The 16035-nt window shown below is 48.5% G+C and overlaps 1 protein-coding gene and 1 pseudogene across 1 annotated transcript; both read left to right on the forward strand.

The window, feature by feature from the left end:
* The first annotated feature begins 3585 nt into the window (after positions 1-3585).
* Positions 3586-6397, forward strand: LOC123076837 (uncharacterized; annotated as a pseudogene).
* Positions 6398-8509: 2112 nt separating this feature from the next.
* On the forward strand, positions 8510-12554 carry LOC123086114 (calmodulin-binding protein 60 B). The gene is made up of 9 exons (XM_044507829.1): positions 8510-8740; positions 9053-9281; positions 10104-10150; positions 10278-10756; positions 11305-11465; positions 11558-11753; positions 11898-12053; positions 12165-12311; positions 12439-12554. The coding sequence occupies exons 1-6, from the start codon at positions 8619-8621 to the stop codon at positions 11750-11752; spliced, it is 1233 nt and encodes a 410-aa protein (XP_044363764.1). The 5' UTR covers positions 8510-8618; the 3' UTR covers position 11753; positions 11898-12053; positions 12165-12311; positions 12439-12554.
* Positions 12555-16035: the final 3481 nt, after the last annotated feature.

Below are 16035 nucleotides of genomic sequence, written 5' to 3' on the forward strand. Positions count from 1 at the left end.
TGATGACCTACAAGTATAGGGGATCAATCATAGTCCTTTCTATAAGTAAGAGTGTCGAACCCAACAAGGAGCAGAAGGAAATGAAAAGTGGTTTTCAGCAAGGTATTCTCTTCAAGTGCCGAAAGTAGCGGCAGTAGATACTTTTGTGGCAAGGTAATTCGTAACAGGTAACAATAGTAACCAAGGTGCAGCAAGGTGACCAAACCCTTTTTATAGCAAAGGACAAGCCGAAAAGTTCTCTTATAGTAAGCAAAGTGTTCTCGAGGACACATGAGAATTCTTGTCTAGTCACGTTCATTATGTTTAGTTGATTTGCATTTGCTACTTTGATAATTTGATATGTGGGTGGATCGGTGCTAGGGTGATGTTCTTACTTGAACAAGCAACCCTCTTATGATCACTCCCTCTCACAAGCATCCACAACTACAAAATAAGAATTAAGACAAATCTAACCATAGCATGAAACATATGGATCCAAATCAGCCCCTTACGGAATAACCATAAAATAGGGTTTAAACTTCTATCACTCTCACAACCCATCATCTACTTATTAATCCCCAATGTATTTCCTTAGGCGCAAGTATGGTGAAGTGGCATGTAGTCGACGTTCACATGACACTACTAAAGGAAGAACAACATACATATCACCAAAATATAGAACAAATACCAACTTCACATAATTACTTATAACATGACTTCTCCCAGGTACTCAAGAACAAAAATAAGTACTCACAAATCATATTTATGTTCAAGATCAGAGGTGTATTGAATATGCTTGAGGATCTGAACATACAATCTTCCACCAAATAAACCAACTAGCATCAACTACATGATGTAATCAATGCAACTAGCAACCAACACGTACCAATCTGAGGTTTTGGGAGAAATATTGAATACAATAGATGAACTAGGGTTTGGGAGGAGATGGTGCTGGTGAAGATGTTGATGAAGATTCCTCCTCCCACGATGAGAGGATCGGTAGTGATGTCGATGGCTTCGATTTCACCCTCCCGGAGGGAAGTTTTCCTGGCGGAATCGCTTCGCCGGAGAGCAAAAGTGCTCATGCCTAGATTCCGCCTCGAGACGGTGGCGCTTCGTCCTGAAAGTATTCTTTTGGTCTTTTTCTAGGGTGTCGGTGGTAAAACTGGCAGACCATGGGGTAGGGGGTCTCGAGCTGTGGATCTCAGATCGATGGTAATAAGAGACAAGGGACACGATGTTTACCCATGTTTGGGCCCTCTTGAATAGGTAATACCCTACGTCCTGCTTTGATAATATTGATGGTTGTGTATCAAGTACAAGCTTGATCTACCTCGAGATCGCAAGTCATGTTCTAACCCTAAGGCTAGGTGAATCGACTTCCTTCTATAGGCTAAACCCCTTGGCTTATATACATGCCAGAGGGATACCTAGGGTTACATAGTAGCTTGTAGATCTAAGGATGTGTATGGTGGCGGCCGGAGATGTCCTTCGAGTACACGTCAAGTCTTCGGCAGAAGTTGTCTTGATCACTTCGAGGTGCGAGGCTTCCGGAATCCTTCCTTATGAGAATGAGGGCCCATGATCTCGACACGAGAACTGTGGACCGACTAGGTTGGTACTAGTCCAGGAGACCGTCAGTAGCCCCTGAACTGGTCTTCTACGCCGAGGACGACACTCTTCTTCGGCAAAATGACTTTGGCTTTGGAGTCTTCGGCTTGACAGATGAGTTCCTGCTGGAAGATTTGGGATCATTCCACGCATCGTGAGCCTTTGTTGGGCCCTTCTCAAAGGAATCCACCCTGAACATGGCCTCTGCAAGCCCGATAGCATCCAAAGACGCGGGATAACTTAGCCTCAAAGGCCAACCGTATAGGTGTGAAATAGTACTTATAGCCTGACAACTTTACCGAAGCGGAACCACCTATAACCGGGTAGGCCAGTTACGGTTGCTTGAATCGTGACCCGAGGCAGTTTCCCCATTGGCACATCCCGTCGAGGCAGAGACCGTGCACGTTTTGTAAGGGATATCATCAAGATTTTGTTTCTCCTCGTATGCATAATGGCGTCAGAGGTGGCCGGGGTGGTGGCGCAACATCATTCGGGGCGGTGTCCACAGCAAGAGCGGGAGGGCAGAGGGTTTTTGGGAGGTGTTGACGTATAAATGCATAGTCCACCTTTTACCATCAGCTTGAGCTTTCAGGTGACCTGGTTCATTTGTGCAGTTCTACATGGTATCAAAGCTAAGAGTTCTTGGGTTCAAGACTTGGTAGGCGCAATTAAATTCTAGCCACCTTTCGGTCCATGTTTAGGCCTGATGGAGCCACACGTGAGAGGCGGGTCACAGACGGACAGAAAACGAACACCCGTCTGTTTGGCTCGACGCGTTGGGAAGTGATTTCTGTCCATTTCGACCCAAGCAAAAAGGGATGGACCAAATGTGGTCGCGCGTTGGAGTCAGAGCATCTACAGCCGGGTGCCTCAAATCTGCCTCAAGCGTCTGGGCGGCGGCCCGGTCACTATCCGGTCACGAAAGTTCAACCCAGACGAGCTGCTCAAACAGGCCTCAAACGCCCGGGCTGACTGACACCCCTCATATCCAGCTCAAATATGGGATGGATATGAGGGCGCCCAGGCGCGTCTGTCACGTCGAACTGATGATGGGGTCCCACACGAAAATAGTTTGAAACCTGACGGACCGAAGCTCGTCTCCTCCGTCGGACCAATGGCGTCGCGTAGTGCCTAGCCCGGCTATTTAAGTCGACCGCCGACACTGAAACCCTACCTGTCCACATTTCCCCCCTCCCTTCCGCCTTCATTGCCACTTTTCACTCCCCATCCGCCGCCACTACTAGCCATGCCTCCACGTTGTCGGTAAGGAGCTACCCATACCTAACGCCGGAGCACCGGCTGCAGCTCCTTGAGCATATCTGGGCAAGGCGCAAAGCCCGGATCGCCGCAAGGCTACCTCCAGATGCAGTGGATCTAAAGGAGGACTTGGAGGATGAGGTTGATGAGGAGGAGGAGGATGAGGATAAGGTTGAGGAGGAGGAGGAGGTTGAGGAGGAGGAGCCGAAGCCCTCCTACGCACTCGTCCACCCAGCGCCTGGCACCGACGTCGTGGACATCACCAATGATGAATCGTAGTTAGGGTGTCGTAGTATGTAGGTTTATTATGCATGATTTGTATGAATTTAAAGGATGAAATATGAGAGACTCGGATGTAGAGGAGAAAATTTGAGGTGCGTTTAAGGGGTTGGTTTTGTCAAGTCTGGTTGTAGATGCTCTTAGCATCTCCACTCGTCCCCCTAATAGGCTCCCCAGGGCCCCTTTTTTAGCACCAGCGGCAAAAAAATCGGCCCAGTCGCACCCCCAGATTGTTGTTTATCTCTAGTTTGGGCCGAAATAACAGCACGCAAACCCAAACCAAACCCAGCGCGTCGGGGGGCACCTAGGGGCACCGGCTAACGCGAAAAGGCGCGTGGACCCGCGCTGTCGGCAACACCAGCTGATTTCCCGCTGTTTTCTTCCCATTTCCCTCCATTTTCCCCTTGTCCCTCCCTTCTCCCCCGCCGCTCCCTCCATTCCACCCCAGATCCGCTCGCCATGCCACCCAAGAAATATGCGGCTCCTCGCCTAGCCACCGATGTTGTCGTCCAGCCAAAGCAGAGGAAGCCGAGGGCGCCGATGACAAGGCCCCCCGGCATGTCAAACACCGAGTGGAAGGCCGACGTTGATCGCCGGGAGGCGGTCACCACCGACCGGCGAAACATGCTCATCATGAAGAAGGCCAGGGACGCGGCGGCAACGACGAATGAGCAGGTAGAGGCATCTCGTGCGGGGATGATGAACCTTCCGCCTGGCCATTGCCCACAAGCCGCGTGGGGGAGCTAGCTGAGCATCGCTCCCGCGGCCAACTTCTCGCCGCCACTATGGGGGTATGTGCCCTCGCCTGGCTACTCCGACAGCGACGCGCATGGCGGCTTCAACCCCAACATTACCTTCCCGCATGGCGCACCGCCGCGTGCCTCCCCCTCCAGCTTCAACCCTGACCCACGCACACCCTCCCCCGCCTTCACCGCCGGCCTCAACACCCAGTACAGCTACTCGCTGCTGGCGTACTTAGGCTTTCCCGCGCCGCCTCTGTGCCGTGGTGCCCTGCCCTTCGCATGCGGCTCGGCGCCACAATTCAGCAACACCGACGCCGACATGGACAAGATCATCACGAGCGGCTCGGTTGCCGCTGCTTCGTGCCCTTGGTTTCATGCGCAAGACGAGACGATGGACACCGCTGTCAACATGCATGACGAGCTCGACGACACCTAGAAGGAGGTGGAGGAGGTAGAACAGGCGGAGGAGGAAGAATAGGCAGAGCCGAAGCTGGAACCGGTGCCGAAAGGGAGGAAGAAGAAGCCGGCGACCAATGCCAGGCCAGGAAAACCTCGCGTCAAGTGGACGTCCAAGGAAGACGAGTGCCTCGCTAAGGCGTGGAAGACCGTCAGCATCGACCCGATCACCGGCTCGAATCAGAACACTGACACGTACTAGAGAAGGATCAAGACGGCGTTTGACGCGCGCAAGTTGGTCGACCCCGACTTCGCCACCATCCACATGGATCGCAGCGAGAAGGCGATGGAGAACCATTGGGCGACCATCCAGGCGGCATGTAACAAGTGGCATGGGATCCTTGAGGAGGTCGCGGCTCGCCCAGAAAGCAACGCCAACATCGAGTGGCAGGTATGGCCAGTCGCCGGCTCATTTCTTTCGTTGTGTTCTTCGCCGACACTTGTTCTTCGGCTGTGCAGATGGTTCGGATGTTCAACATGTTTCGCCAGGACAACAACAACCTAGAGTTCAAGTTCCTTCACGTGTTCTCCAGGATCGAGTCGTGCGAGAAGCCGAGGGAGTGCTGGATCGCTCAGGCCAAGGCCAAGGAGACCTACAAGAAGGACACATCTGTCCCGACGGCGGCAAAAGAGCGCCCTGATGGCAACAAAAGAGCCAAGGCGCCGAGGGACGCGGCACCAACTGCCGAACAGCTGCAATTGTTGATCGAGTAGTGCATCACTAATGCCAAGAACAACACCGCCAAGAGAGATGGGAAATCTGACGCGAGGTGGTCGGCATTGATGATGAAGCAGGGAGTCAAGCTCGACCTTCCCAGGACCAACGTTGCCGCGAAGAAGAGGAACACCGGCCTGGCGTTCTTGATGGCGGCAGACATATCGATGATGGACGAGCAGGTGAAGGCGTGGTACCTGGCGGAGCGTGGCCTCATCTTGAACTGGATGCCCAGACCGGCGGCGACCATCGCCCCTACGCCCATGGCGACGCCGACACTGACGCCGAGCCCGAGCATTGTATCCACGCCGACGTTGAGTCCGAGCACTGAAACCACTCCCACACCGACGCCGACGCCCACCCCGGCTAGTCACATGGCAAAGGAGCCTGCCGTTTGATGTGTTCCATGTCTACTATTCCTTCCTTTTGATCACCGAGCTTTTGGTTATGTTTTGATCACTGACCTGTGGCATGATGGTCGCCAACTTGTGGCATGATCGCTGAATCTGTGGCATTTTTTTAGCAACAGGAAGGACAAATTTGAATTTTTGGGGCGTCGGGGGGCCGAAACCTGAAGGCGCGGCTAGAAACTCGATTGTCCCAGGGCGAAAAAACCGCCGGCATGCGCTAGGGGTGCAAACAGCTGGAGATGCTCTAGGGCGTGTTTGGTTGCCCGCATGCAGCCCAACCAGGCCCGCGCGGGATGTGTGCGGCCTGTTTGGTTGCCTGGGCTGCATGCGGTTTGTGGCCCGCACGGAGCTTAAAGCAGCCCGCAGCCTGGCCCGGCAGAAACTGCCGAATCGGCAGTTTGTCGTGAGCCTGGCTAGGCGCGGCCACATGTGCGAGGCAGTTGCATGCTTCGGGCAGCGCGGGAGATGGAGGGGACGTCTCATAACTTGCCCCCCACTCTCCTGTCACCACCCAGTCGCATTGCTCCCACCGCTCCCTCTCCCCCTCACCGTCCCTCCCTCCCCTCTCCTCTGATGGCTCCGCCTCACCCACCGCCGCGCCGCCCTCTAACCCCCATCGACCAGCGCATCGCCAGCATCTAGGAGCGCTGGCTGGCTGGGCTCCAGAACTCGGTGCGGGGCCTGGCGTCGGTGCTGCGAGCGCCGTCCCCCATCTGTTGTCGGCCACCACCAGCGTCGGCCAATGCGGTGCCGACCGTTCCTACACCGCTGCGGATTCCAGACCTCGTGGTCCTGGGCTCGGCGCCGGCGCCGTCGAGGGAGCCGCCGCTTGTTGTGACCCCATTGGGCAGGGGGGTTTCTTGACCCCCGTCCAAGGGTTTTCTCCTATCGACGGGCCGTCCTCCTCGACCTCCGGCATGGCGATGAGCACGGGGCCGATGCCGTAGGTCGTCGCTAGGGCCGGCTCCTCCTCTGCTCCGCCACCTCTCTCCTTCTCATCGGGGTTTTCACCTCGGCCTTGATTCGCTGCGATTGCGCGTGCTTCGGTGAGTCAAACCCCCTTAATGCTTGCTCGTAGATGTAGATTGGGGGTTTAATTCTTAGGCATGTGCTAGTAGTTAGTGGATTCGATAGGATTAGATAGGATTGGAGTAGATCTGATTGGGGATCGCATCCAATCGGACCGATCTGTTCTTTGTTTCATATAGTGTGTGTCCTAGGATAATTTTCTTCTGCTACTGCTAGTGTGTCCTAGGATCTGTGTTCATGCTAGAATACCAATGGTAGTGTGCTTTGCTAGGATCTGTGTTCATGGTAGGGTCTTGCTAGGATGTGTGTTCATGCAAATGGCATGTTCATGTTCAAGCTAGGATCATATTCATGTTGTTGTTCATGTTGCTAACATACATGTTCAAGCTAGGCTTTGTGTTGATTGTTATACGTGCATGTAGTAGGACTATTTTAGGATGCTGCCAAATGTGCATGGCTGCACATGGGTGCTATTGGCACTTGTTGTTGCTATTTTTAGATGTTTTCATGTTTAGGATAGTGCACTGATGAGTGGCAGTTGCAGACAAGCAGATGCCACTAATCATTGGCACTTGCTGTTGGGCAAGTCCACTGATCAGTGCCACTGACTAGTGGTATTTGCCCAACAACAAGTGGCATTGATAAGTGGCATTTGCCCATAGGAAAATGCCACTTATCAAGCACTTGTTGTTGAGCAAAATGCCACTTATCAATGGCACTTGCTGTTGGGCAAGTCCACTGATCAGTGGCATTTGCCTAACAGCAAGTGCCATTGATAAGTGACATTTGCTCAAAGAGTTTGTATACTGATCAGTGGCATTTGCTCTTGGGCAAATGTCTCTGATCAGTGCCATTTTGCAAAGAGCTTGTGCACTAATACTTGTCATTTTACCTGACAACATATTGAAAACTGACTGGGATGTGGCGGGTGGAGGAGCCCAGGTGGTGGCCGGAGCTGAGGGCGCCGAGGATTTCATCCCCACACATAGGTGGCTCAGGAAAGTGGACCTGCCTAGCAGGATCGCCTTCATGAGCCTGCCTCATTCAAGGGGACGATCTCCGAGGCAGGTCCACGAGGAGGGGGGGCGGGAGCCGCTGTGCTTCTACCAGCGGATCAAGGACAACGAGGACCTCGCCATGCTCATCATCCCTCGCAAGTTTGTGGAGGTGATGAACACCTGGCTGGTCATCAAGCGGCTCCCGCGTGTGGTCAGGCTGTCGGCGAACAAGCGGTGCGTGTTCTGGGTGCAGGTACAGAACTTCGAGGGGCACATGGTGCTTGGCCGGGGCTGGAACTACTTCTGCCACCGCCACCGGATCGTCCCTGGCGACCTCGTCGTTGTGCGCATCTCAGGACTTGGACTGAAGGTTCAGATCTACAACCATGACTCCTCGGTCATGTGCAGGTTTCATTGCAGCAGGCACAACTGCATTGGTGACATCGAGCATGCTATGTAGTTAAGTTAAGTAAGGTGTTAGTGTTGAACTTTTATGGTATGTGGCGAGACTTGTGCTGGAAACTTGTTCATATTTTGGCCAGGAGCAGCACCCTGGCAATGGAGCAGGGAAGAAGGATTCCCCTGCTGTTAATCTAGACTTATGCTATGTAGTTAAGTTTGCTGTCATTTCCTTACTTGCTGTGTTAAGTTTGCTGTCATTTCATTGCTTGCTTTGTTTGATCTTGTTGTTGTGTTGATCATGTGGTGGTAAAGCCACCACATTTGAATGGGATGAGCAGAACACAAACGTTGTTTGCAACCAAACAACTGAAGTTTGTATCTGCTTACACCCTAAGCACAAAAAGGCAGCCAAACAGGTTGCATCTGCTGCATATAAGGCTGCATTTTAAGAACCAGACTGGTTGGAGGTGGACATACAATGCAACTACTGTTGCAAACTGCAACCAAACACGCCCTAGTGTCTTGGGACCCTTGATGTCGAAACACGCGTTCGCGTCTTAAAACGCGTTCGCAAGGATAAACACCAAGTATTCCTGTTCTGCCGAGCGCAGCTCCCACTCTTTTCATAGATCCATCCACCTCTGTGTCGCCCTTGTAATAACGAAGCAAAAACCTGTCCACTTGTCACGCGTCCTTCTTTTCGTCCTCTGGTCTTCTGCCTAGCCCGGCGCATTCGCCGATGTCGCATTCTCGGCCTCGCCGGGACTGGGAGGAGGACCATGGCGGTGCTGGTGGTGAAGACCGGCGGGGATCACCGCAGGCGAAGCGACCGAGAGGCTGCTGCTCCTGCTCTTGCTGCCTGTGAGTTCACTCCCTTGCTCAGTTGCTCTGTTTCCATGGATGCTCTGTGAGGGATATTTTCGTGGATGCTGATTAGCTGCCATGTTTCATAACAATTCTCATCTGATTGGATTTTTCTGTCGGATGTGCATATTTTTATTTTCTTGAAATCTTCGAAGGAATAGGAAGAACAGAGCATTCCCATCTAATTGGATTTCTCTGTCTGATGTCCCTTTTTTTACATGTGGCATGGAAGATGAGAGCATTCATGCTTAAACTAGGTACATATTTTCTTTGATTCAGAATTTTTATTCTTCTTTATCTGCTTAACAGAGAGAAAAAAGATTTCTACGAGAGCCAAAATGAAATACTCAAGAAGGAAATGGAATGTATGTCAAAGGGTTTCGTGGAGGAGCGCAAAACCCTGCAGAAAGAGATGCAACAATTTTACCAAAGTTCCCAGCTGCAGCTCCATGAACTAATCACTGAGCAAGGCAGGAGGATGCAAGAATGTCACAAGAATTTCCGGCTAATATGGGAACAGTTAAACAACCAACTTTTGGTAAGCGTTTACTTTCATGTTCAGGTTAGAAGTTTGTGTGCAGATAGGATCCGGTTGGCAGAAAAACTTTTGAGTTTCAATCAATAGGTTATACTTTTATTGTGATCTTCTAGGTGTGTTCCCTTCTATCATTAGTCACTGCACACTGTTAACAGATAAAGCTTTATGAAAATGCAATTGATGCTACACCAATCATTATGAGACAGTAAAGCCAGCAATTTAGCTATTAAGTGAAGACTAGAGAAAAATAACACTTTTTATGACCGTTGGCACTAAAGATACGAGACTAAGGAGAAGCCAATATCACAAGAACTAACGTGTTCAACAGAGCAAAACGATGGGCTCAAATCAACCGGCGTTTAACATGTAGATCACCAGCTTAAGCCATTTCATTAAATAAATATGCCTCTCTATTGGAACTTATTTCTTCTGCTTTATTTCCTTTCGCATGAATGTGCGGTGCCAAATTATGTTATTGTCAGATGGTGTGATTGATCTGGCATTCGGTGTTTCTATTTGCACTTCAGTAAAACCTGGTACTCGCCCATGGTTTCGTTAATGAAATTGGGGTGAATGCTGCTCAAAGTAAACATATTATATTGTTTTGTTAAGATCTATATATCACGAATCAGAATGATTTTGATGGAATCAAGTGCATATTTAGTTTCTTTACTGGAAAACCAGGAACCTCGACTACGAAAAACAATGATATAATCAATGTCTCCAAAATACTTCTTAAATATTTTGAACAGCTAGCCATCACAAATAGCTGAATTTGTGTGTAGCACTTTCTGACTATGTTTGTAAGTCTTTTGTTTGCAGAAGATAGAAAATTCTGGAGACCATGTTCAGCAATACAGTAATCCCAGGTTCGAAATCTTTTTTGTAGAAAATACGATTGTCAAATCTTTGTGCTATTACAATGGGCTAGCGGATTTTATTTAGGCAGTTATAATTGAAAAGGTATTGTGTTAATTGATTAACATGATTTTTCAGGACTTGCTCTGATGAAGGCGAACATAGAAAATATCGAATGAAATTTGAGAACAAATGCTGCGATACCCAGTACTCGAGACAAGACATAATGGCAGATGATGATCATCCTCTAAAGGTAGCTATATATGATTGTGATAACAGGATCATTACAGAAGGACCCTTATCCTCAATTCAAGTTAAGGTTGTTGTCCTTCACGGTGAGTTTAACAATGATCATAAAGAGCATTGGAAGCGAGAATACTTCCATGAGAAAATGATATCTAGCCGGCCTGGAAAACCACCATTACTTTCTGAAGACTTGTATCCAAGGTTGGAGGGTGGTATGGCTAACATCTATGGTGTCAAATTCCAAGACAATTCAAGTTTTGTTCCAAGCAAAAGATTCAGGCTCGGAGTCATGGCTGCTGATGATAGTATGTCAGAGAAGATCCAGGAAGGAATATCTGAATCTTTTGCCGTAAGGGATCGTCGGGGATTATGTAAGTTTACACAGTTCTATTCTAGCTTCGACATTTAGATGATCATACTTGTTTCCGTTTGAATAGACAAGTGCAACTCTCATCATATATACACATATGGTTGTGATCAATAAAAAGCTACTCTTTCTTTCTCTCTCTCTCTCTCCTTAATAGTCTAAGCAGCAGCAATGTAAATTTAGAGATTAGACGCACATGAAGCAGGAATTTGGATAATCAGATTCCAGGTCCTCGTTCGTACAATATTTACCATGCTGTGATGTAAGGATCATGCTATCTCATCATCATCCAGCTATCCTAATAATACAACTGTCTTTTCACAGAAGTTAAATTTGGGTCTGTACATGCAAAAGGTAACCGTAGTTGTTTTCGTTTCTTTATGCTAGAAATTGTCTGTAATGTGTAAATACAACATTCCAATCAAAGTAACTGCATCAAATGTCTACCACTGAGACCCTCCATGCTTATTCTCTCATGGATTTCAACAACATTTAATATTTATGTCTTTCTCTACATTAAACAACATCCGATATTTATGTCTTTCTCTGCAGCAACAAAGAAAAATCCCAATCCATCATCACGTGATCCTGTATATAAACTGAGTGGAATTGCAATGAAAGGTGATCGGCACAAGTTACTAGAGCGTCATGGTATCAAGCAGGTGGCGGATCTCTTACGTTTGCACAGTAAGAATCCGGAAGGTTTACGTGAAGTATGAGCCCGACTTCTTAATATTGTTGATTTTTTTATTTGTCCTCGCATGAAATGTGACTTACAAAACCTGTTTATTTTCACTCTATACAGATTTTCGGGAAGATTTCTGACCATGACTGGGATAAGATCATTAATCATGCTCGTAAATGCAATCAAGTAGCACAAATATACTCTACTTCCATTCAGGAGAATAATGTGCCTCATGAGCATGAGCCATTTTCTAAAACCAATGACAGTAGTTACCTCAAAGGACCATGCTCAATGCAACCAAGTCCCACACCATAAAGTAGGTTTACACTTGCATCCTTCGGGTAACTTGATTGTTCCCGTTATTCCGTATGTTCTGTTGCAAAAATCAATCATAAGTTGTTCTTCATTTCCTGCCCACATTATGTGGATAACTGAATCGCAGTTTCTCAAAATCTTGCAGAACAAATTCATGCCCAAGTCCATCACCAGCAAATTGCTTCAAGTTATAATGGACCATCATCCGGTACATCATCGGAAAATGCACTGCAGGCCTCCTGCTTGGCAGCAGCACCAGGGCTCACATTCATGAGATCAGACCAGCACGTGATGCCATATGGTAATTACATTTTCCTTTGTATTATATTTTGTCGATAGTGAAAATAAGTTTTCAGCTTACTGTGAATATTCTGTTTTTTTGGCGAAACTGTGAATATTTTATTTATTGCAGGAGAACTTGGGGGCATTCAAGCTACAGGCCAGCAAGTTACATGCATAGGAAGTGAGATTCTGTCAGCTAGCACCATGGATAACAATATCTTAGATGGATCTAACTCAGAGCAAGTAGGGCCTCTGGATGGCAACATAATTCCTAATGGTACAACTTTATATCTGTACTACTCTTTCTTAATGTGTTTTTCTTTTCCTTTCGAGATGGTGCATTTCTTAGTTAACGTGTTAGAAGAGCCTGTTTTGATTTGAACACCATCTTATTTCTTCAATAGGGAACAGACTACCCACTGGCATTGATCTTTCACAGTGGCTGGATATCCTGCAGAACCAGACATTTGATGACTCTGTAGTCACAGAAACTCCTCCTTGGGGAGTTTCCAACAATGCATTTGATTCGACTGTCTGCGAAGCTGGAAATATGCTTGATTCGCCTTTCAGTGATGCTAGCATAAGCTATGTGGGACATTCACCAGTCAGTGAAACAGGCAGGGGACGTTCATCTTTACCTTTCAGGGGAGCAAGCAGTAGAAGCTACAGGGGACATTCTGCTTCGCCACTCAGGGGAGCAGGCACTAAAAGCTACCGGCGACATTCTGCTTCACCACTCAGGGTAGAAGGCTCTAGAAGCTACGAGGGACATAATCCTTCACCTGTGTCGGGAGCAGGCAGTACAAGTTATGCAAGTGCAGATTTCACAGGCGGAGACATCTTATGGTAGTTCAGTAGGAGTATGTTTGTGTGCATCTACCGATGCACAGGCCGGGGTACCTTCTCTAAAAATAAAAAACGATAATGCATGCTAGGCTGGAGGACAACACGATTGCCCTCCTGCCAGTACTTGCTATTAAACATCCTGTACGTGGTCCTTAGCGTGACAGCCTAGAGAAGATTACTTGTGCGCATTGTAATAGGTAGGTAGAGGGATATTTCATCTTGTAATCATAACCCTTATCTCTACCTTTCTTTCTTCTCAAGTTGTAATCTCTCCAACTGTACGCACTATCAGGGAGGTGCGCCCCTGTCCTATAAACACGTGCGGCGTCCCCTCACGAGGAGGTAAGACGCTTTCGCCTAACGCACATGGTAATCAGAGCCTCCTCTTCCAAACCCTAGCTTTTTTATCTCCATTTGTGCCAGCCATGCCTTCCTCTAGTGCCTTCCAATCAAACCTCAACGGTCAGGTCACGGAGAAGCTCTCCCGGATGAACTATGTCCTGTGGCGGACTCAAGTCACGCCGCAGCTGAGGGGAGGTGGGCTCTTCGGCTACGTCGATAGCATGTTGCCGGAGCCGACCCGCCTTCTCATCTCCAAGGACAAGGATGGGAAGGAAACGTCCGAGCCCAACCCTCTCCATCCCATCTGGGTCAGGGAGGACCAGCAGGTACTCGGCTATCTGCTCAATAACCTCTCCAAGGAGGTGCTCGTCACGGTGATCGTGGTCACCACCGCGCACGCCCTCTGGGTGGCGCTTGTAGGCATGTTTTCGTCGCAGTCTTTGAGCTGCGTCAACAACATCTGCACTGCCTTGATCAATGCGCAGAAGGGGAACCAATCGGTGGCGCCTACTTCGCCTCCATGTGTGGACTTGCCGATGAACTCATCGCGACCACCAAGCCCATCCAGGACGACGAGCTCATCTCCTATCTGCTACACAGGCTGGACATGGACTACCAGCCCCTCGTCTCCGCCCTTGACGCCCGCGTCACGCTGGTCTCCCTCGACGAGCTCTACGCCATGCTGAGCAACTTCGATCAGCGTGTCGCCCAGTTTCAGAGGACCGGAGGCGGCTTCAAGTCTTCTGCGAACACGGTGACTCGTGGGCACGGTGGGTTATCCTCATGTTATCACGACCCTCCTCGTTCCAAGGGCGAGCAAGGAGGCGGCACTTCAAGAAACTCTGGTTCCCGCAGCGGCGGTCGCCACATCTCCAACAACAACAGGGGCCGCCGCCGCGGCAGTGGCGGCTTGGGCAGATCACGCCCTGATGCTGTTCGCTTTCAGATCTGTGGGAAACTTGGCCACATTGCTAAGGATTGTTGGTATCATTTCGATGAAATGACGCCTCCTCCGAAGATGATGACAAGGTTGTTGCCGCCGCCGATGGATCCTATGGCGTCAACACCAACTGGTATCTAGATAGCAGCGCCATCAGTCACCTCATCGGGGAGCTCGAGAAGGTAACTCTACGTGAGAAGTACCACAGGAAAGATCAGATTCATACCGCCAGTGGTGCAGGTATGAGTATACTTCAAGTTGGTCATTCGGTTATACGTACCCCTTCTCATAAAATTCATCTTCGCAAAATCTTGCATGTCCCTAGTGTCAACAAAAATCTTCTATCCATTCATCGCATTACCATTGACAACCATGTTTTCATTGAGTTTCACCTTTTCTTCTTTTTGATTAAGGATCAGACCACGAAGAAGGTACTATATCGAGGTAGATGCGTTCGAGGGCTTTACCCGCTGATTCCAGAGCTTAGAAGATTCAATAAACAAGCCTTTGGTGTTGTCAAACTTTCATCAACACGTTGGCATGATCGTTTAGGGCATGCTTCTTTTTCTCTCGTTGAACGTTTGCTTAGGAAAAACAAGCTCCCGTTTGTTGGTGAGCGGAATGTTGAAACTATATGTTATTCTTGCCAAAGAGCAAAATGTCATCAATTACCTTACCCTATTTCTACAAGTGTTTCTACTCAACCACTACAATTAATATTTTCTAATGTCTGGGTTCCTGCCCCTAGTTCTGTTGGTAGACACACATACTACGTAAGCTTTATTGATGACTATAGCAAAAAAAAATAGATCTATCTTCTTAAGAAAAGATCAGATGTTTTCCAAGTCTTTAAGAATTTCCAAGCTCTTGTTGAGCGCAAGTTTGATAGCACGATCATTGTTGTCCAATCAGACTCGGGAGGGGAATACGAGAAATTGAATTCCTTCTTCCAAACATTTGGCATATCACATCATGTGTCTTGCACCCATGCTCACCAGTAAAACAGTTCAGCTGAAAGGAAGCATAGGCATATAGTTGAAGTTGCTCTAACTCTTCTAGCAGGTGCTTCCACGCCCCTAAAATTTTGGGACGAAGTGTTTCTTACTGTTGTTCATATCATTAACATGCTCCCTAGTCATGTCATAAACAATGAAACCCCTACCAAACGGCTTCTTCACGTCTAACCAAACTACACATCCCTCCATGTTTTTGGTTGTGCGTGCTGGCCCAATCTCCTTCCATACAACTCTCGCAAACTTATGTTCCGATCAAAACAGTGTGTTTTTCTAGGCTATAGTGCTCAACACAAGGGGGTTAAATGTCTAGATGTCTCCACCGGGCGTGTCTACATCTCACGAGATGTTTTTATGAGACCAAATTTCCTTTTGCCAACCTCCATCCTAATGTCGGTGCATTATTCGCAAAGAAATTCTTCTTCCAGCGCCATCTCTCACCGGTCTCGATGAAGGGGAACGTGACCGTACTGATCATATGTTGACTAACCCTCAAACCATTGTGTATGAGTTGTGTGGTGATGCAGGAGATTGCTTTGAAAAAACGGGAGTGAAATTGTTGAAGAAAATGGCTTCAATGGTTCATATTCCACGTGTCACGGTCTTGTTGGGGAACGTAGTAATTCAAAAAATTCCTACGATCACGCAAGATCTATCTAGGAGATGCATAGCAACGAGAGGGGAGAGTGTGTCCATGTATCCTCATAGACCAAAAGCGGAAGCGTTTAGTAACGCGGTTGATGTAGTCGAACGTCTTCACGATCCAACTAATCCAAGTACCAAACGTACGGCACCTTCGTGTTCAGCACACGTTCAGCACGATGACGTCCCTCGAACTCATGATCCAGTAGAGGGTCGAG

This window comes from Triticum aestivum, chromosome 1B, assembly GCF_018294505.1.
Source record: "Triticum aestivum cultivar Chinese Spring chromosome 1B, IWGSC CS RefSeq v2.1, whole genome shotgun sequence".
In the NCBI taxonomy this organism is placed as follows: domain Eukaryota; kingdom Viridiplantae; phylum Streptophyta; class Magnoliopsida; order Poales; family Poaceae; genus Triticum; species Triticum aestivum.

Bases quoted from the DNA above. Each gene is read 5' to 3' on its own strand.
- LOC123086114 (XM_044507829.1), top strand. From the start codon at position 8,619: ATGTCGCATTCTCGGCCTCGCCGGGACTGGGAGGAGGACCATGGCGGT. The intron at 9,282-10,103 runs GTAAGCGTTTAC...TTTTGTTTGCAG, and splicing joins AGTTAAACAACCAACTTTTG to AAGATAGAAAATTCTGGAGA. The intron at 11,466-11,557 runs GTATGAGCCCGA...CACTCTATACAG, and splicing joins ATCCGGAAGGTTTACGTGAA to ATTTTCGGGAAGATTTCTGA.